This window comes from Belonocnema kinseyi, chromosome 6 (assembly GCF_010883055.1).
Source record: "Belonocnema kinseyi isolate 2016_QV_RU_SX_M_011 chromosome 6, B_treatae_v1, whole genome shotgun sequence".
NCBI classification, from domain to species: Eukaryota; Metazoa; Arthropoda; class Insecta; order Hymenoptera; family Cynipidae; genus Belonocnema; species Belonocnema kinseyi.
In genome coordinates this window covers 80,226,180-80,247,505 of record NC_046662.1, presented here as the reverse complement: position 1 = coordinate 80,247,505, position 21,326 = coordinate 80,226,180, and the positions used below count along the sequence as shown (strand labels likewise).

Below are 21,326 nucleotides of genomic sequence, written 5' to 3'. Positions count from 1 at the left end.
AATGTGAACTGGTTTATAATAATTGTTTAAATAATTCACATTTATTGTCAATTTAAAATTTATTTCATCAAAATGTCACTTAAAAGAAATTTTTAGTCGATTTCGAAAAAACAATTGAATCTAATCAAGGAAGTATTGTTTGGGAAGTATTATTTGTTTAGAAGAATTGTTTAAGTAAATACAAATTTTAGCCAAATTAATAAATATGGCTAGAAGGAAGTAATTTAAAAGACGTTTATAGTTTATGCTGCAAAAAAATTGAACCTGTTTATTCAGATATTGTCGAAATGTGTATTTGTTTAAAAAAATGAATAAAATCATTGAAAAACAGCAGCTACTCTTCAATAATCTTAATTTCAAATTACTTTCTCTTATATTTTATGCACAAATAATAACTTTTAGCAATTATTCAATGTAATTTTCAATAAATGATTTTTGTTTAATAATCTTTTAATAATATCATAAACAGTTTTCTATCTTACTCCAACACGCTATAGATTATGTCTGTATGTTATTGTACTGATTTAAGAGTTTTCTACAGTTTAAAAATTTTATAATAACGCTTATTTTAAATAATTATTTCTGTAAAACCTTATTTAAGAACTTTCCCGATCACAGTTGTTTTGGTTCAAAATTCATTCAACTCCTCGTGAGCTTACATATGTAATTACATGATTCATAATATACAAAATCATCACTTGTGTTTAATAAGTATTTATATATGTTATCCACTCTAGTGGTCGTAGAACATCATGAGGAATATTTTCTGCAAGTTTCGTAAAAAAGTTCCGAAAATTAGCTGAGACACAGCATGACGTTAATGTCTCAAAATAGAATTCATATATTTCAAATCAAAAATTTTTTAATCATTTTTTTACCGCATAGAATTGATTTAATCCCAAAGTAAAAGTTATCTGTCCCACATGTTGAACAGTATTTGCATATACATAAATTCACATAATTCCGAAATACTGAAAATCAAGAAATTTTTGTTCAAATCGCACACTAGAATGAATTTACATGCTCTCGTTTAATTAAAAATCTATTCAAAGTGAAGGGCCGGTTAAGAGTGGAACACAATCAATTTTCCAATAGTCAATAGTCTTTTTCATGTTGGTTAAGGTTTATATAAAGGGACCAATTTTAAAACATGAAGTGTGTTATTGCGTTCTGGCTGTAGAAATGTAGGCTAATACTTGGAATATTGATTTCGGATTTTGGGATGGAGAATTTTGGGCTTAGTGGAAAATGGAAATCCGCAAGTGATGAGTTTGCTGTGCGCTGTGCATAGTGCGTGAAAACTTGTGTAGGATTTGATTCCTTTAACTTGTGACAATTTTCTTAATATTATATTGTATTGTATTATAATATATTATATCATATTATATTAAAAATAACGTTGGGAAATGTTTAAAGTTTTTGTTAAAAATATTATCAAATTAGTATCAAGATAATTATACAAAATTAATTGAATCAAATCTATTTTAGAGTGCAAAGTGCCAGTGCCTGGCGATTGTGCTTCAGTGCAGAATCAAAAATCGGCATTAGTGGCTTTTTTTAGTGGCTCATGCTTTCCCTCGAGATCCTCAATTTGCGACAGGTCAAAAGTGAAAAAGGTGCGAAAATCGTGAACAGCCTGGCTTTTTTTATCGCGGTTTTTACTTTACCACGAACGATTAATTCAGCGGTCCTAAAAACTTCTGCCACCGAATTCCGAGCAACGCATGTATAGTTTCCTGTGTGTGCGGCTGTGACTCGTTCGATTAGTATTGTACTGGAATGAGCATCGATGCTGGTAACTCTCAAACCAGTGTTCTGACCCGCCTTAGAATTGGTGACTGTCCCAGAGAGACCGATATTAGAATTTGGGATCGGTTCACCGTCCTTTGACCACGAGATCGTGAATGGCGGGTCACCCTTCTCGATCATGCAGGTCACTTGAGAGCGCACCCCTTCCTGAAGGTCCTTGTTAAAACTAAACTCGGCTATCTTAGGCGGAACTGAAACGGACAAGAAAGGACCGAAATGTGAGATTCGGAAATCAGCTTATTTTTCATCCAAATTGGAGAGTCCTGGTCCATTGCAAATTGAGCATGATGTTCCTTTGGTGTCCTATATCAAAAAAGTTCACATGAACTGGCATAAGGATAAGATTGGGAGTGAAGTTTGTGCTTGGAAGGTTTTGTGCGCATGGTTGCTGTATTTATAACAAAAATCTAATCACAAGTGATTGGCAAGCGCCTACAAGAAAGGATTTTGTAGCCTTTTGAAATCTATTATTTAAATTTAAATTAAGTATAACGGTTAGTAATACCTCTTTCCTAAACAAATCATCTTCCCGTCTACCTCAGTTCTTTCACCCATCCACCATACCACCCTATACACGTCTCCCTCTCTGCCCTGTGCTCCTCACCCTACACTTTCTTTCACTCAACCACCTTCTGACTGTCTCATCTTCACCTCCATTCCTAACATTTTTTCAACATTTATTCTTCACCTCCTCTTCTCTTCTCTAGCTTCAAATTTCCGCACCCTAATCATCCCACACCCTTACTCTGAACCTCATTCTTAGAATTCATCTTCCTTCACCAAACAAGATCTTCTACTCCTTTCCTTCTTTCTTTTAATATCTTCCTATTTAACTCTTCCTCTATCCTTACCTCTCTCTTATATAATAACAATCCATAGCCCTTTAATTTGTGTGGCAAACCCGATTCAGTAAAATTTATTCAATTGATGCATTCGCTCTGTTCCTTACCACCACTCTAGATCTCCATCTAACCAGTCCTCTAACCATTCCTCTCCCCTTTCTATTCTCATCCACTCTCCTACTTCGTCTTTTTATTCCCGCCATGGACTCCCGCCTTTCACTTAAAAAACCACCAAGAGCCATTAAATTTGTACAAAAATCCTGATTCCGTAGAAATGATATAATTGATTCATTCATCTTCTTGCCACTTCTCTATCTTGAAGCCTCCCTTACTCTTTTTTACCCCTGCTCATCCCATATTTACAACCCTTGAGCTCTCAACCAACATTCTATCATTCCTTTCCTTTCCCCAAGGTCTTCTACTTCTCCCTATTTCGTTGAATCCCCTCTCATCAAAGTTAAGATGCGGAGTATGGTTGAGAAGATAAAAAAATTCGTGATATTTCCATAATCTATTCTGCACTCGTCATTTTCCTCCGCCCTTCACAATAACCTTTCTATATTCACATCAGATTTCACTATTCCCTCTAACATCTTGCTTCTTATCCTGACCTTAACCCTCTATTCTTTCACCATCGCTACTTTTCTTACCCTGTCCTGATTATTTCTAATACAAACTCTTGCTCTGAATTTCCCTCTTCTTCCATTAACCCTCCTCTACCTTCTCTCTCAATTAATAACAATCTATAGCCATTTCTCATTTATTGCAATCCTGATTCAGTAGAAATTATTCAACTGAATCATCAACTTCCCCTCCCCACCTCTACATTTAACCTTCTCTAGACCCTAAACCTACCTTGTCCCTAATCTAGCATCTCCCTAACCACTTTACTTTCCTCATCCTTTCCAAACAAATCCATGTTTATATATTCTTCTCTCTTTCTTTTTACTTTCACATCCAGCTTCTCATGTTACTCCTGAGCTTTCACTTCCTTTCTTTATCTCCCTGCCCATCCCTAATTCTCCTCTCTACATTCAACCAAACTCTAACAATATTATCCCTTCTCAAGCTCTTCTAACATTCCTCCTTCATAATTAAAACATTTTTTCTTTATTCTTCTTGCCACCTCAATATTAACCTATTGCCAATTTATTGATATAGCAACCCTGATTCACGAGAAATGACTCAATTAAAGAATTATTTTTTATTTTAAATTACAAAGATTTCATAATTAATGAAATTTATTAAAACAATTAAGGAGGTACTTTACTGTCCTTTGTAACAAAATACTGCTTAGAAAATTGTTTATTTAAAAAAATTTTATATTGATTTGTTTATTTTCGATTCAATTTTAGGTAAAAGCTGCAATTTTTCTCCAATCCTAATGAGCAAGGGCTTATTTTATAACTTGAAAGACTGTTTTCAATTCTTTATATTTGGTGTTTGAGTCTTTAGCAGATTTGTATAAATAATTATATTTGATGTTAATTCTTTTTAGCATAAGTGGTCTTATATCAATATTTAAATATTTATTTCATTCCTGAATTGTGAAACAATTTATCTCCTGTCTCAAGACCTAGATTTATATTCAATATTTTTTTAGAAATCATGCAGTAATTATTAACATATCTAAAAAATCTTACGCTAAATAATTTAAGTTTAAATTGACCTTAACCTAACAAAATTGTAAAGTACGTTTTAACAGTGTTTGACGCGTTACTGCCTAAAAGTAACATCTTAACGGTACGATTACTGACTATAAATTAGTAACGCGTTACCATTGCGGTTATTGAAAAAGTGACGTGTTACCTTGCCGTTATTATTCTTTATTAAATGTCTAATACATTATTTAAATGTCCAAAAGAATCTTAAGAATTTGGTATATTTGAGTGACAGCTGATAATCATATTCAAACTGAATATTATATTTACAGTTACGTAAAATAATTTTATAAATATTTTATATATAATTAATAATTTCCATAAAATTTCGTTATTTTTTCAATGATACTAATTTTTTTAAAAGTTCATCGCTCAGGCGATGTCTTTTCTCCAAAAGTATCAATCTGTCTGTACTGAAGAAGATACATCATCTAATTGGTTTTCTTGACATTGAAATATTTAATGTAATGTTAAACGCATTAAATTTTGTTATGAAGTAACGTTTTGCCGAACGTTACATTGCGTGCTTTACTTTACATTGCCGTTAGTAGAAAATTATAACGTGTTACCTTTATCGTTCATTTTTTTAAATAAGGTGTTACCGTTACCGTTAGTAAAGAAAAGTAACTTCTCTAATAACACATTGCCAGCCAGACGTTTAAACGTTTAGCACGAAGATTCATCAGTTTCATGAAATGAATGACCTATTATTTGGAATAAATAATGTCTTCTTGAATAACAATTTTAAATCGAAAGATGTTCCCAATACTAGGCAAGAATAATTGATGATTGTAATTAAATCTACGTCGCAGGTGGATTCAGAAGCAAGGATAATGCCATAGCGTTATTCTAAAGATTTCAAAAGGTTTCCGAGGAAGATGCGCGAGTCATTAAGCGTCTTTTAAGGAAGAAGAAATATTTTATAGTCATTCCACTACATCCTCCCTGTATGTCTCGTGGTGCTCATCTGTATCCTGTGTGTATCACTATATCAAAGAAGAAAGTATAATTATGTTACGTGACATTGTACGCTGAACGTGATCTTGTTAATGTTGCATAGGGGACCGTCCACAAAGAACGTGGTTGCATTTTTTAATCTTCCACATGATCACACTTTATTCTTCTTCTTGTCAAAGTTTATATTTCACATTGAATAAATCCCTCTTTTTAAACAACATTGCGTTTATTAATTGCGGAAGAAAATGTTCTGTGGACTCTCCCTCAAGCAGCTCTTATGTTAGTATTTGTATCTGATTGTGTTGGAGAATGTACTCAAAAGAACTCGTTACGGAAGAGAATAAATATTTTATATTCATAATATTTTCACAGTAAATTCCGGGATATCAAACTGTTGCATATTATTCTGATTATCAACTTTAGATCAGAATGATCCACTTTTACGGATACAATATTAATTTTGTACACAGCTTGATTCATATCTGTCGGGTGGCAATTATTATATTTTCCATTGGAAGTTGCAGTGTACTCATGACCGACATAATATTTTTATACAATATAGTTAAAAATAAAAAATAAAATCTTAACTGAGTAGTTGAATTTTCTAAAAAAAAGACAAAAAAAAACAGGAGATCAAGTTTGTATCAAAAAGGGGACTGTTCAACAAAATACATGAATATGCAAACAAATAATCCATTTTTCAGTTAAAAACGACGATTTTTAACGAAAAACTGAATGGTTAAATTTTAACTTGAAAAATGTATTGTCAATAAAAAAAAAATAATAATTTTTAATAAAAATGATGAATTGTCTTAAAAAAATTTAATTTTTAACAAAGTAGTAACTTATAACCGAGTCATTATATTTAAAAAAAAAATAATTGTCAGAGAAAAATGTTATACTTGGATATAAAAAGGACACACTTTCAACAAAATCTTTTACTCGTGAACAAAAACAGATTAATTTTTAACTATAAAAAAAGAATTTCCAAAAAACGACATCATATTTTAAAGGTTTAAATTTTAAACACCAAGTATTTACATTTTCAATTACATAGTTGAATGTTCAACCAAAACAGAAAAACTTTAAAGTAAACACTTGCACTCTTAACAAAAGGGAAGATTGTTACCAGAAGGGATTAATTTTGGAACCAAAAAGACGATTTTTTGACCAAAGAGTTGAATTTTTAACTAAAAAAATATTTGTAGTCAAGGGAGACAAAATTTGCAATTAAAATTTTTTATTTTTTAAGAGAAAAATGCCAGTTTTCGACAAAACGGTTGAATTTTCTACTCAAAAATAGGAATTTTTAATTGAATAGTAGAATTTTTTAACAAAACAGTTTAATTTTAAACCCAAAAACAAAAATTCTTAATAGAACAGTAGAACCTTGAATAAAATAACCGAGTGAGTCACGCCTACCCCGAAAGGGAAATGGCTTAATAGCATAATAATAATAACAATAATAATAATTAAATTAATGAATAATTCTCAACCGAAAATATAATAGTAGACTTTTTAACCGAAAATAATTAGCTTTCAACCTAGAAAAGTTGCATTTTCCACGCAAAAGATGAATTCTAAAACTAAAATGATGAATCTTCGACCAAATTAATTAAATTTTCAGAAAAATGTTAGTTAAAAAAATGAATACCTAATTCTTGAAATTAATTTATTTTCGTTTGAGAAAGTTTCTACAGATTCACTTTTCTCTCAATCCCACCTTTGGCAGATTTGCAATTTCCGAGGGCCAATTAGGAATGTTTTAGAAAATTCTAAATTTGGGGTTGTTTGAAAAATTTCAATTTTTCTATTGCAGGTTATAAATAATAATTTTTTGAACTTTAAAAAAGTGTTTCATTAAATTAACGTAGTTCAAGTATTCGTTAAAGTTAAGTGAATTTTCATTTTTTTCAATGTACGACATTTCATTAAAAGCTCAGTTTTCAAATTTCAATATGCATTTAATGACTTGGTCGTGATACGACCGTGATACGAGTCGTATAACAACTGATAATCGACAGTTGCCGCTCATTAAAATTTATAACAAGCGGTTGATCTGTAAAATTCAGAACATTTTGATGCAGAATTTGGTGAGCAAATAAAAAATCCGAAATTGGTGTTAAAGTTATGTATGTAATTTTGATCAAACTTCAAGATAAAATTGATCAACCGGCATTTACTGTGTTATTATAAAATAAATTTTGCAGCTTTTTTCAAATTTTGAAACTTTTAAATCATAAATATTACACCATTTTTTAGGCAAACACAGTAAATCTGATGGTATCGTTTTTGCTGAAATCATATTCAGTTGATACGAAAATCTCAATCAATATAAAGAAGCCAAAGAAGGTTGCATACTTGGATCATTTTGTTGCAAATAAAATTAATACCTTCAGATTTAGTGTGAATACAATTTTAAGTTGTTTAGCGACATTATCTTGAAATTGTTTGGGATTCAATATTTCTAAATTTCGTAACTATTGTAATTATTCAAAGTCTAATTTTTCAAAGCAACATTTTTTATTGTAACGAATTTATTTGTTATATATAATTCCCCATCACTCTTGTTAATACTATGTCAGTTGTGAATTTCAGTGAATAATATTTAATAAACTAAAAAATAAAATGTGGGTTTGAAGAATCCCTAAAGTTTCCTTTATCAGCGAAACAATGAGAGTAATACCACATTTTTTTCTGGAGACGTTGACTAGTGAGCCCATTGCCTTTGGGTATCAGAAGAGGAAAATAATTGAGAACCGGAGTGCGAGCCGGATACATAATACCTTGATATATATACATATGCATATCTGTGTAAAAATTTGTACGCGCTGAAATTCATAGTTTTCGTGGAGAATAAACATGTCTGGTGTCTGGTTTTGGTTGTCAGCACAGCACGCGACGTAAAATCACCTCCGGGCTCTTCGTTTCGGTTTTTGGTTGTTTGTTTTCACTTTGATTTGTTTCTCCATCCTAATTTACACAGGTCTCACTTTGACAAACAAAATAAATAATTGCGAAAAATTCTGAACAATATGATTCCTGCACAATCTGAGACGGATCTCTAGTCTGATATAAGATTAAATATTGTTAAGGCTTTATGTTAAGGGACTATCCATAAATTACGAAACAATTTTTTCTTCAGGTAAAGGGTTTTGGAGGGGAGGGGGGTCAATCGATGCCATTATTTAATATTTTTAACAAATCAAATTTATACGAATTCTATATGTATCTGAAATTATATTACATAGCGTTACTACAAAACATATCAGTCTAATTAGATCAATGTTTTTCCACCACGTTTTCGAAAAAATATTCATAAAAACAAATTTATTTACTAACGTTTAATATTAATATCACCTGCAAAATCATTAAAAATCTTAGAATATTTTCAAGATTTACAAATATTTCAAAGTAAATTTCAAAGTATTTTTCATGATTTTCATCAGATTTCACAATATTTTATCAGATTTCACAGGAATGCAGTCATTTTAAAAGGTTTTAAAAGGTCTCAATAAGCTATTGCAACGCATTTTTCAGGATCTTGAAGTATTTCACAGTACTTCAGAAAATTCAAGAGATTTCAACGAATATCCGAAGATTTGATGTAATTTCATGGGATTTTAAGAAATTTTATAATATCTTAATGAAATTTCAAACAATTTATTCAACAGAATTGAGATATTTCAAAGTATTTAAAAAATTAGCAGAGATTTTTAAATATTTCTAGGTATTTTAGGAAGATTGAACAAATTTCAAAAATTTTAAAGAATTTTAAAGATTATGAGATATTTTGGAAAGATTCCAAGGGATTTTCAAAGATTTGAAAAAAATTTAAGTGGTTTAAAAATGTTTGAAAGGATTTGAAATGTTTTAGGATATTTTAAAAGTTTTCTAGGAAGTTTCAATACATGAAAAAATGCATGGAATTTCAATTAATATGGTAACATTTCATGTAATTTCAGGAAATGTCAAAGAATTTATTTATGGGTATTAAGGGTATTCAAAGAATTTCAATGATTTGGAGAGATTTTCAAATACTTCGACGTATTTCCAAATTTAAAAAAGTATTTGAAAGATTTTCAAGAATTATAAAGTTTTAGAATATTTTTAAAGATTCCAAGAAATTTAAACAGATATCAAACAATTTACAAGGAATTTAAAGATTCGATGGTATTTTGAAATATTCGTAGGAATTACCGAAAACTTTAAAAATTGTAAGGGATTGCAAAAGATTCCAAAGGATTGGGAATATCTTAGGGCATTTTAAAGAGTTAAAAGGAAGTTTCAAGATATTAAAAAAATATCAAGAACTTTCAAGGAATTTGATCATGTCTCATGTAACTTCATGGGATTTCCAGGGATTTAATAATATCCTAATGAAATTTCAAATAAATTATTCGTAAGAATTGACAGATTTTCACATTTTTAAAGGTATTTTCTAAGAATAAAAAAAGGTTCAGGATTTAAAAAAATTGTAAAGGTTTTAAGATATTTTAAAGGTTTTAAGATATTTTAGATATTTTCAAGAAATTTTCGAAGAATTAAAAAGATTTCGAGGTATCTTAAATGATTTTTGGAAATTTTCAAGGGCTTTTAAAAATTTCAAGGGCTTTCAAAAGATTTCAAACGAGTGAACATTTTAGAAGATATTTTAAAGGAATCCAAGGAGTTTTCAACATACCTTAAAACAAATACCCGTGAATATAAAAGATTTTCACAAGTTTTTCAATTACTAATACCCAAAAAATAATTTGAAAGATTAAACAATAAGTAAAAATATCTAAAACTCTTAGCGAAGGGTTTCGATATTCTAAATTGTTCTTAAAAATATAAAGTTGTCAAAAAATAATTTTTAGGGGTTCGTAGCCCCTAGTAAAAACTCTTACAGTTTCAGACAAGTGGAACGAGAATGAGGGGGAAAGAAGTAGAAGAAATGGTGAGAAGTAGGGGAAATAAGAGTATTAGGCGGAATGAAGGAAGGAGAGCATGGGAATTATGGGATAGTGAGGAGGCTTTTAATCATGTGGTAATGCAGACGTCTAGGGTAGTGAGCATCTGAATTGCATTTAAGAAGAAATGGCTAAAAGTATTTGAAAAAATTACATAACATAAGTTGTGGTGGTGTGTGGGACGAGGGGGTCCAAACAACCTTTTTGCGACTTGTTACATCGCAGAGCGGAGGAGTAAAAGAAATCGCAAAAAAGGCGTTGCGTAATTTCTGGATGATCCCTGAGCTCTAAAGTCACGTAAACAAATTTTCAATAATTTTTTTATTCAAAGTGAACCTAACTTTTTTTAATCCTGGAATAAATTGTATTTGGCACAATAAAGTTGGGAAAGGGCTGAAATGTAATGTAAGGTGCGGTTTCTTATTAGAGAGATGATTTATCAAAGACCTTTGAATAGGTGAAATGATTTTTTTTTGACCTAGGTGTATATTGTTCGGTGATAACAGAAGCACCCCTGAGTTCGTACCGTGGACCTGTAAATGTTCTGTGCGCGAAGTATTCGCGGCGTCGTTACTCGCCACGCACGTGTAATTCCCATTATGAGCCGGTGAAGCGCTATGAATCTTGAGAGCGAGATCAAATTCGCCACTTTGATGAGTGTCCACTTCTCCTTTATTTAAGGGACCTCCGTCTTTAAGCCAAACTATCCTCAATGGAGAATCACCCTCACTTACGACGCAAGTCACGTGCACTCTCGCCCCCGCCTGAACGTCGGCGGGAAAGTAAAATGGATTGATTTTTGGTGGTACTGAAAATTACAACAAATTAACAAATATTAGTCTGAATAATTCCTAATTAAATCAAGTCTTTCCAAATTTTTCCTGGGGTTGAAGAATCTCTGGAAAATTCCTCCAAGTGACGATCCAAGCTTGGTAGCATTTTCTGGATTAATAAAACAATTTTGCTGTTCTGTAAAGAAAATTAATTTGCTGTTTAAAGTTATTGATGAAGATATGATCTATGTGCGTTATTGTTGAAACAGGGTGGCCACAAAGCCTTATTTTCCAATTTTTCGGACTTTTCATTGATCATTTCCTGACCAACTTTTTCTTTTCCCTGATTGATAATATTAAAAAACCAGAATTTCGTTTTTATAACATTTTAATCAAGAGAAATAATTTTTTACCAACAAAGATTAAGTTTCAACAAATTAGTTTAATTTCTCAACAAAGTGTATGATTTTTTAAAAGATGCTTGTTTTTTCAACAGGATAATTAAAATCTCAAATTAAAAAAAAAGTTGCCTCCTTAATCGAAGAATTTTGAATAAAAAGATGAGTTTTTAAGAAAATTGTTGAATCTTCAAGAAAATAATACAATTAACAAAAAATGTAATCATTAGGAGGAAGCAGTTAAAAGAAAAAATAGAAATAAAAATACGAGGCAAATAAATTACTAACTAGAATATTATATCAAGATAGAAGCAAACTTTAGTGCCAAATTTTTCCCTGACTTTTTTTTATTTTCCCTGATCATTAATATTCAGAGAGGAGAATTTGAATATCGTAACATTTTTAATATAGGAACTTATACAAATCTCTCAAATAAAATAATTTTCAATTTATTATCCTTGAGAATTATGGGAATTGCCTCTTAAAGAAATTTCCTGAGTTTTGCAAGATTTTTTTTTTAAATCCCTAAATTCCCCCATTTTTCCTTGTTTTTCAGTTTTCCTTGACCTACGGCCACCCTGTGAAAATGAATGCAAACCATTTTTTAATCAGAAGTATTTCAAAATAATAGATATGTAAACAAACATTAATTAATAAAATTGTTTATCCTAGAAAGATCTACACACTTCCTATAGACTACTTTTAAATCGGTGGCATTGTTACACAAATATTTTTAGCTCCTTCACGAGCTCCTTTATTTAGATTTTTTTTTTATAAAATTGGTTTAAGAAAATTTAATTCGATTTTTTTCACACAAAATATAAAAATTTTCTATGACTATAACATTATTTCAGTTCACTGACATTTATTTAGTGTATTAATATACACATTATTGAATAGGGATTCATATTTACCACAGCTGTTTAGCACGTATAACATAAGCTTTTTAAAACAATGTCGAGGTAAAATAAGTCTATTTTCTTGATTGCCTCCCACATTAAATAACAAAAACATTTTTTTAAATCCTCCGCTTGTGACAATAACTGCGTAGTTAGTTTGTTTAACCGCCGGTTAAGGATGGGATGCAATCGAACTAATGATTTACTTACGCAGGCAGTATTTAAAACTGTTATTTAAGCTAAAGGGTGGCAGTGTAGAACTAGATAACCAGTTAAAGGTTTTTTATTCTCATTTAGGATCATCATATATCTTAAGCTTGTGTTTATTTGTGGCCAACTTTTTTAGATCAACATTTTTTTATCTGCATTAGGAAACTCAATATTTCCAGAGACAATTTTAATTTATATTGATACTGATGATTTTACATTTTTTATCGCAATAAGCAACCTAACCTTTTCGAATTTTTGGTCATTGTCACTTTTAGATTGTCAAACGACAGATCTATCTCCTCGAAACTGTATAACTTTGGTTGATCAATATTTTCTGAGCTTGAATCAGCAACACGTTATCTTGTGAGTAGATATTTGTTTGATCTGTAAACGGTGATTTCGATTTTACAGAAGCTTTCCTGAAAAATTCCGATTTCATTGATTAATTCTATATTCTCACCCTTAAACATTTCTTATATTTGCTAAATAAGAGTGGTAAATATAAATCCCTATTTAATTGAAGTGTATATTGATAAACACAAGTAATACCAGATAATTTAAGTAACTTAATAATTATAGAAAATTTTTATAGTTTATCTAACAAAAAATATTATTTTCGTGAAAAACTGTTAAAAAATCCTAAAATTTAAAGGAAGGAGCTGAAAATATTCTTGCAGCTTTTCTAAAACATTTTTTTATTACAATATTATTTTTACAAAATCTGCTTGATGCATGGGCAAATTCTTTTTTTATTTTTGATGCTATTTCTTAGGATTGAAAAAATACTATGCTTGTTATTAACAAAAATGTTCTTAGAAGATTTGTAGGTATTTCTAACGTAAATAACCAGCCGATGACTGTCATTTCCAAAACGTTTTTGGATGATTCATATACCTAAAAAAAAAATTGCTTGTTACACAATTTGTACAGTCCACTTCAAAAATGGTCAATATCCGCTCAACTGTATGAATAAAATGTTAAATTAATAGAAATTTGATTAGTAGTTGAGGAAAATAATGATGATATTTACCTTTGACGTCAATTTGTACAGTTTTAGAATGCGATCGCCCTTGCTTATTTTTGGCAGTGCATCTATATTCGCCTCTATCGGTGCTACTGTCCACATGATGAAGGACCAAAGTACCATTTCGTGAAACTTCCTGCCGCCGACTGGTTGGAAGAACTTGGCCATCTGCGAAAAGTCAGTAAGACGAATTCGATTACGCGTTGAACGAGAACTTCATAGTGTTGCTCGAACAAACTTTTCAATTCGTTTTACAGCATCCCGAATAACTACGAAAAACTTTTACGAGTTGCTTTATTCTCGCCCTGCCGGACTGGTGTTCTATTCAGCATTGACTGCTTGAAAACGTACCTTTTAGTGACTCTTAGTTGGGGTAAGGTTAGAGCTTTTCCCTTTACAAAGAAATATGATTTGTTAGCCTCTATGGAATTTTCAAAAGAGAATTTTTAGAACTTTTTTGTTTATTCACTAGCAATCACGATTCGCGCGCGAGAAGTTTTTCATTAATAGTCCAGTTCTTAAATATAAATAATTAAGGATAGCGACTAAAAATGGAACGAAAAAAAGGTTGGTAATTTTCTGCGTTTTTATTAGTTGCAATAATGTTTTTTGATTATTAAAATTCGAAAATTCAAACTTAAAACCTGCAAGAGTCGTCATTTTAGATTTTTCAAACCAAATTGTAAATCAAAGCATTCAAATCAAAACCTTTTGAAATCTAAATCATCTTGTGAAATTGATCAATTTTGAATTAGACTATCGACAAATAAGAATCACTTTAAAATTACTCTTCTCTCAAACTAATACTTAAACCAGTTGAACAAAATTAAATAATTTTTATTTAGAAGTGTTCTCTCTAAAAAAATGATATACCCTAGCATAGAAAACTAAATTTTTTAAATTAAAAATGTTTCTAACTTTACCAATTGCGAATAATTTTGAAAATCATATTCTTAGACCCAGTCGTAAAAGTTCTATATAGTTTACATATAGTATAAAGTTTTATATATAATGTTCATTTGTTTTATAAAAAAAATATATAAAACAACTGAATATTATATATAATACCTAACACTATATAAAATATATATTATATTTCCGCCTGTGAATGACAAATAAAAAACAAATAATTAAATAAATATTTTTAAAAATTCAAACGAATTTTTCTAACATCCGAAAAAGGCTAATCACCATTCAGTCTAATAACTAATAATAATAGTTCATCAATGTTCATTCTGCTTCTTTTCTACGTAGTTCAGTTTTTTATCTTAAAATATTGCATTTTTGACCATCTTTAAGGTCTACGAGTATATGATATCCCTGGTAAAAATACTTTGACTTGAGTTCGAATTGGTTATGTCTTGAGTTCGTCTCCAAGACGTCGATGTCTGGCTGCGTCTCAAAACTGAGTCGAGTCATAGTTCTTCGTCTTACCTTTATAGTCACGACAAGTAAAATGGCGTTTACTTGTCTTAAGTCGAGCCTTGTCTTGGCTAAGACAACGCTTAATTGTCTCAAGACAAGCCCTGTCATGGCTGAGATAGTCGAACCTTTTTCGGCCTATAAATGAGATTAAAATTGATGAATGAAAAATTTGTAATTATTAAATTAGTTATTTTTAATTCAAAAATTCTATTAGACTCATCATTTGCTCCCTTCCACGGAAATCTTTAGTTTCAAGTGCTAAATTTTTTCTTTGGCTATTATCGCGCTCGTTTTGTGCTGTGACACCTTTTGGGATGAGTTTTTGTTCGAGTTTTTGTGACTTTCTGTCAGAATTATGAACGATTTCATGTCTCCCTGAGGAACTTGTGGTCTTCAACAGATATCTTTATAAATTTCGCGTTGCCCCTCAGGTAGTGTGCGTGAGTTGTCCAGGCTTAGCGCGCTGTGTTCGTGTGTGTGTGTGAAGTGACAGCTATTATCGATCGCTCTTATCTCCAACATTGAAAGTAGGTGATATTTACAAAAATGATTGGCGATTCAAATGTGCTGAAACTTTTAAAATCCATCAAAACGGACTCAGAGGAAACCAAAAAGGACGTCAAACTTCTTAATACTGACACAGTTCAATTGAAGTCCGATTTTGATGCTCTAAAGATCGAATTTGGCACATCCAAAGCACAGTATAAAAAGCTGAAAGAAAGTCATCAGGAATTAGAGGAAAAGTGCGGTTCACTCCAGCGACAGGTTGACTTTCTTCAGCGGCAAGCCGGCTCATGCAATGTTTTGATTCACAACCTATCGGACGATGAGGAATCTAACAGGGAACCGAATGAGTCGAACATTCACACCATTTATCATCTGGGGAGAACGCAAGGCAATAGGCCCGTTCTGGTGCGTTTCAGCTCTAGCAGATTGAAGCAGGAGGTTCTCAAGAAACGCGCAGCTTTCAGAGAGTTAAACCTTTCTGTCACACTTGACAGATCTCTAGAGGAAAGGCAAGAGCGAAAAGCCCTATATCACACTGCCACCAAGCTAAAAAATGCGGGTATTACCGTGTTTTCTAAGGGTAGCAGTATTATGCCGGAGGACCGTCAGCTCTCTTCCCCGGAGGTCGATTCCCTCTTAAATGAAAAGGGAAATGAACAAATTCCAACCGAAACACGCTCCTCGTCAGGAAGCAAATCCAAAACACGGCAAAAGCGCATCGCGGATGGATCGAATAGCTCCCTGGACTACTTTATAGGTAAAACTGCTTCAAAGCCGGAAAAGTCTCAATCTAAATGTCAAAAACCTACTAGGCCTGTTAAGGTTTAGCAAGTTGCAGCAGAGAAAGAAGTACTCAACTCGGACATCATCTGCCTGTGCGAGACATGGGTAACTTTAAAGAATTTAGAATCCCCTATTTGGATCCCTGATCATACCGCTATTGTTATTCCTCCCCGCACATTCTGCAGCAATGTATAAGCGAAGATCATTGGACTCTGAAGTCAACGAAAGGGGGGAGGTTCTTGTTAAAATTCTTGAGAGTGGTAAGCTAATGATATTAAATGGGAGATTCCCTGAAGATTTTCCAGGAAATTATAATTTCCTTGGATTTCAGGGTATGAGTGTTAACGATTTAGTTGCGTGTAATATTGGCGCAATAGACCTGATTTCTAATTTTGAAGTACTTCAGTTGCCTACGTCATCCGACCACCTTCCGGTTCGCGTTGATATTTCGTATTTCATACAGATGGACACAAATGTAAATGGAGACCCATTTTTATTGTACAATAAAATAATTTGGAATGAAAACCGCAAATGTGACTATATACATGAAATGTCTATTTCTGAGAACTCTGCGTACACCAATGGCGAGATAAATACTCTAAATAATAATTTAATTCTCACAATCTCATCTGTTGCCGATAAGTTAAATTTACTTGCTAAGCCTAAATGGCATACTCCAGGAAAGAAACCTTGGGATGATAAAGAATGCAGAGTCAAGCGCCGTAGGCTTAGACGATCTTTAAATGTCTTTAAAAGGTCGGATTTTTCCGATGCGGCGGGGGCAAAATATCTAGAATCCAAAAGATCTTTTCTGGAGTTACGTAGGCCCAAGAAGAGGCAATACGAATATGCACGGCTGAATTCGCTAGCGGCTTGTAATAATTCTAAGGATTTTTGGGCAGCGGTCAATAGATTCAGATTGCGGTCTCCTTCGACTAACATTGTAAGCAGGCATGCATGGCAAGACCTTCTTTTTTCTCTTTATCCGATTGAGGCTCCTATTTGCATAAAGTGGATTGTAAACAAACACTTATTATTGGACTGTGATATCTCGATTGATGAAATTAAAGCCTCTTTATTGAAATGAAAGCGCAATAAAGCGTCGGGCGAGAATGGGATTCCCAATGAATTTTTCAAAAACCTTCCAGTAAATTGGATAGAATACTTAGAGCGCCTCTTCAACGTGATATGGGCTGAGGAAAGAGTCCCAGCTAGCTGGGCCAAAATACATGCATTTATGTTGCATAAAAAGGGTGATAAATCTAACCCTCATAATTACCGGGAAATTGCTCTTATAAATACTATTACTAAGATCTTTTCTCATATCCTGTTGACGAGATTGACTGCGTGGGTCAACGAGAAAAAACATTCTCCCAGAAAATCAGGCCGGCTTCAGGCCTGGAAGAAGTTGTATTTATCATATGTATACCCTAACTTCTTTAATTCAAATCCATTTTCTATCCCAAAGCGATGAATCTTTGATTTTTATATAGATTTTAAAAAGGCTTTCGATTCAGTAAACCACTGTCACCTATGGAACAAACTCCTAAGGATAAGCATGTCCACTAAACTTTTACGAATTATAAAAAATCTCTATGATAACGCTAATATCTCTATTCGTACTTACGAGGGTCTGACTTCGTCCGTAAAGGTAACTTGTGGGGTGCTTCAAGGTGAGATCCTTAGTCCTCTCCTTTTTGCATTTTTCATATATGATCTAGAAGAGTACTTACGAAATCATGGTTTGCATGGAATTTCAATAGATCACTTATGTGACGTTATCCTACTTGTTTATGCTGATGACATAGTCATATTTGCTCACTATCGGGCTGACTTACAAGCAAAAATTAACTTTATTGCCCAATACTGTATCAACAATTTTTTAACGGTCAACGAAGCAAAATCAAAAGTTATGGTATACCACAAAGGTCGGCCATGTGAATACAAATTCTTCTACGCACAGAATCAGCTGGAGGTAGTGAGCGAACTTGTCTATCTCGGTGTCAACACATCAGACTCGGGTCTTTTTTATAAAGAGTTCATAAAAAGAATGTCTGCTGCGAATATTGCTATGGGTGCTGTTTCAAGAATTTTATTCGCATCTAAATCTAATGCCTGGAAAACTAAGACTACCCTTTTTCGTAGCCTCACACTTAGTGTTCTTTTTTACACAATAGAAGTCTGGGGATTAAGGTACTTTGATTCAGTCGAGAAATTACAGTCCTCTTTCTTTAAAAAAATACTAGGCTTACCAACATACACGCCGAATTTTGCCCTCCGCTTAGAGACAGGTAGATTACAGTTAGTTTATGATATATTTAAGTCAGCGTTGAGATGATTGTCGAGGTTGTTGGGTATGCCTGATGATAGGTATCCTAAAAGATGTTTTCTTAAATTGAAGGCAATGTCCTTAAAACCTAATTCCAACCCGAAGTATAACTGGGTTCTCCAGCTCAAAAATATGTTCACTCTATATAACTCGGAGAAAATGTGGCTAGACTTGGATTCTACGTCGCTCATTGAAAATATGGATGTTTTTCTAAATATCTTTTCTGATTATCTCTGGCGTTCCGACTATGAAAGATCTCTCAATTCAAGTAGTCTCCAAGTCTTCCCACATCTTAACCTCTATCCGGACTTTCAATCATATCTTTACCTTAGATTAGCTTTTTATATAACTTCTTTTATTATTCAACTTAGACTTCTGGGCTCTATCAGGGGTTGTATACGTTTTGGAGAATATAAATTTACTTATGACCCAGCTAGACTCTGCCCTATATGGAACCTGTCAGTATCAGAGGACCTTTATCATTTGCTGGTTGTTTGTCCTGCCTATTCTGACTCAAGAATGTCAATCTTACATAGGTCACCCAGCAACCACGACAGTCAACAGCCAGTATTGGCTGAGTGTTTTAAACTCTAATTGTCCACACGAGCTGCGAAAGTTGCATTGTATGTCCGGCAGATTCTACAAATAAGAGCATTTAATCTGGATACGTGACTGTCTTGACAACCTTAAACAATTTTTCCGCTTGTACAATTTTTGTAAGTTACTTCTTTTTATTCTGCTGCTTAATCTGGTTGCACATGATTACTTTTTGTCTATATTTGTATCTTGTATTGCTACTCATTTGTATCGACCTTAGGTCGAAAAAAAACAAATTATTGAATAATCATAATAATAATATTAATAATTCAAAAATTCAGAATCTATGGGTCTGAATGAGTATAACCCTTATTTTTTTTGGTCAAAAAAATAAAAATTGTAACTTTCTAGAAGGATCTCCAAAGCCGTTAGAAATACGTAAAAACTAACATTTTCGGTATCATCGTCAAAGAAGTATAATACAAATGAAAATCCGTAAATGAGTTGATTAATTATATATATATATATATTGTATAAAATATACAAGATTGTTTAATCATTAACAAAGATTAGCGTCTATGACAGTCAGAATGACCCTTTTTGTTAGGACAGGTATACACTCGAAGTTATACACCCCTTGTGTTGAAGTCATACAAGTATTTTTATATATTTTCCAAGAGATAAATTTATGTTTTTACGGCATAGAAACTTGTCTCCAAGACATAAATTGAAGTCTGGCTGCGTGTCAAAACTGAGACATGCTCAAGTCGAACTTTTCGACTTCAGCATGTCTTGATTGGGGGTAATTCAAGTAGAACTCAAGTCGAAGCATTTTTACTGGGGGCTGTATCAAAAGATTTTCCGCTTAAAGAAAATTCCGTTATAAATTAACTAATTTCTAAGTGGAATCATTCAAAACAAGACAAACTGAACTATGAATTGTTAAAAATTGGAGGCTTCTATACCTCATTTAAATCTGAAGAATTTTGAAATTAAGTTATAAAAGTTAAATATAGTTCTTAATAACGAGTTATTGTAAATTTTGAAATATGGATAGTCTCAAAATCTACAATTATTAATGTTTCATTTTGCAAGAACTTACACTTTCAATTAATAAATTAGGAATTGTTGAATTTTAAAAACCAAAAATTGTAACTGTCTGCTTAAGAAGGTATTCATTTAACATTAATGGATTTAAAACATTTTATGGTAAAAATCGTACAATTTAGAACAATTTTAATTGCAAATTTTCTACGCATTTAAAATTAGCATTTTTTAATTAGATAACCTATGAAGTACAACTAAAAGAATTTGGGATACAAATTTTTAAACATGAGGATGAAAAAGAAAACATGTTCAATTTGGTGACTAAAAACTACAAGCTAATACTCAGAAGAAAAAGAAATGATATTTGACTATTATTATTTTAATCCATATAAGACATACATTATAGTCTGTGAAAAAATTCAGCGCATGCAGAATGTGAAAGGTAAAATATTGAAATTTTTTTCAATTTCTCTGTTCATAAAAATATTGAGAGAAAAGTTTTGCCTGTACATCTTTTCTTGAAAAATAATGCAAACTGTAGAAACTGATTGAAAAATAGATTGCATTCTTCGGTTCACAATTTTTTCAGAACTTTTCAATTATTTAAAGATATTAAAAATATTTTAAAACTAATATTAAATGATGCAATAAAATTATTTTCAAACATTTATAGAATCAAAAGGACTGACATTTATTTCAAGAATTTATTTAAGGATCATCCAAAAATTGCGTAAGAAGATTTGAGTGGGCGGGGACTTTCGTAAAATGTCACTGCGCTTCTTATGAATTATATCAATGTAGTTCAACCTTCAAGCAAGTAGTTGAATTTTCAATTAAAAAGTTGCATTTTAACTAAAAAAGATTAAATTTCTACTAAACCAGATGAATTTTTAAATAAAAAAAAAGAATCTTAAAGAAGTGTTAAATTTTCAACCAAGAAAGATTTTTCAATCGCAATAAAGAAACAGAATTTCATTCAAAATACTGAATGCTTAAGCCATGAAGACGCAGCATCTACCAAATATTTGATTTTTCAACCAAGAATACTGAGTTTTTACCAAAAAAAGATCAATTTTCTACATAGTGCATACATTTCCAACAAAATATTTCAACTAAGTATGATTTCGATGGGGAGGTCGAGGGGCAGAAAATTTGGTTGCATCTTAAATAGGT

At 31.9% G+C, this 21,326-nt stretch overlaps 1 protein-coding gene across 1 annotated transcript in view; it reads right to left on the bottom strand.

Annotated features, from left to right (window-relative positions):
• The window catches only part of LOC117175473 (Down syndrome cell adhesion molecule-like protein Dscam2), a 203,877-nt gene that overhangs the window by 41,298 nt on the left and 141,253 nt on the right, over nucleotides 1-21,326 (bottom strand). Inside the window, exons 10-11 of the mRNA XM_033365180.1 lie at nucleotides 13,532-13,693; nucleotides 10,748-11,029 (exon numbers count right to left, since the gene is read on the bottom strand). Coding sequence (XP_033221071.1) covers nucleotides 10,748-11,029; nucleotides 13,532-13,693 — 444 coding nt within the window. The remainder of the gene's footprint in view (nucleotides 1-10,747; nucleotides 11,030-13,531; nucleotides 13,694-21,326) is intronic.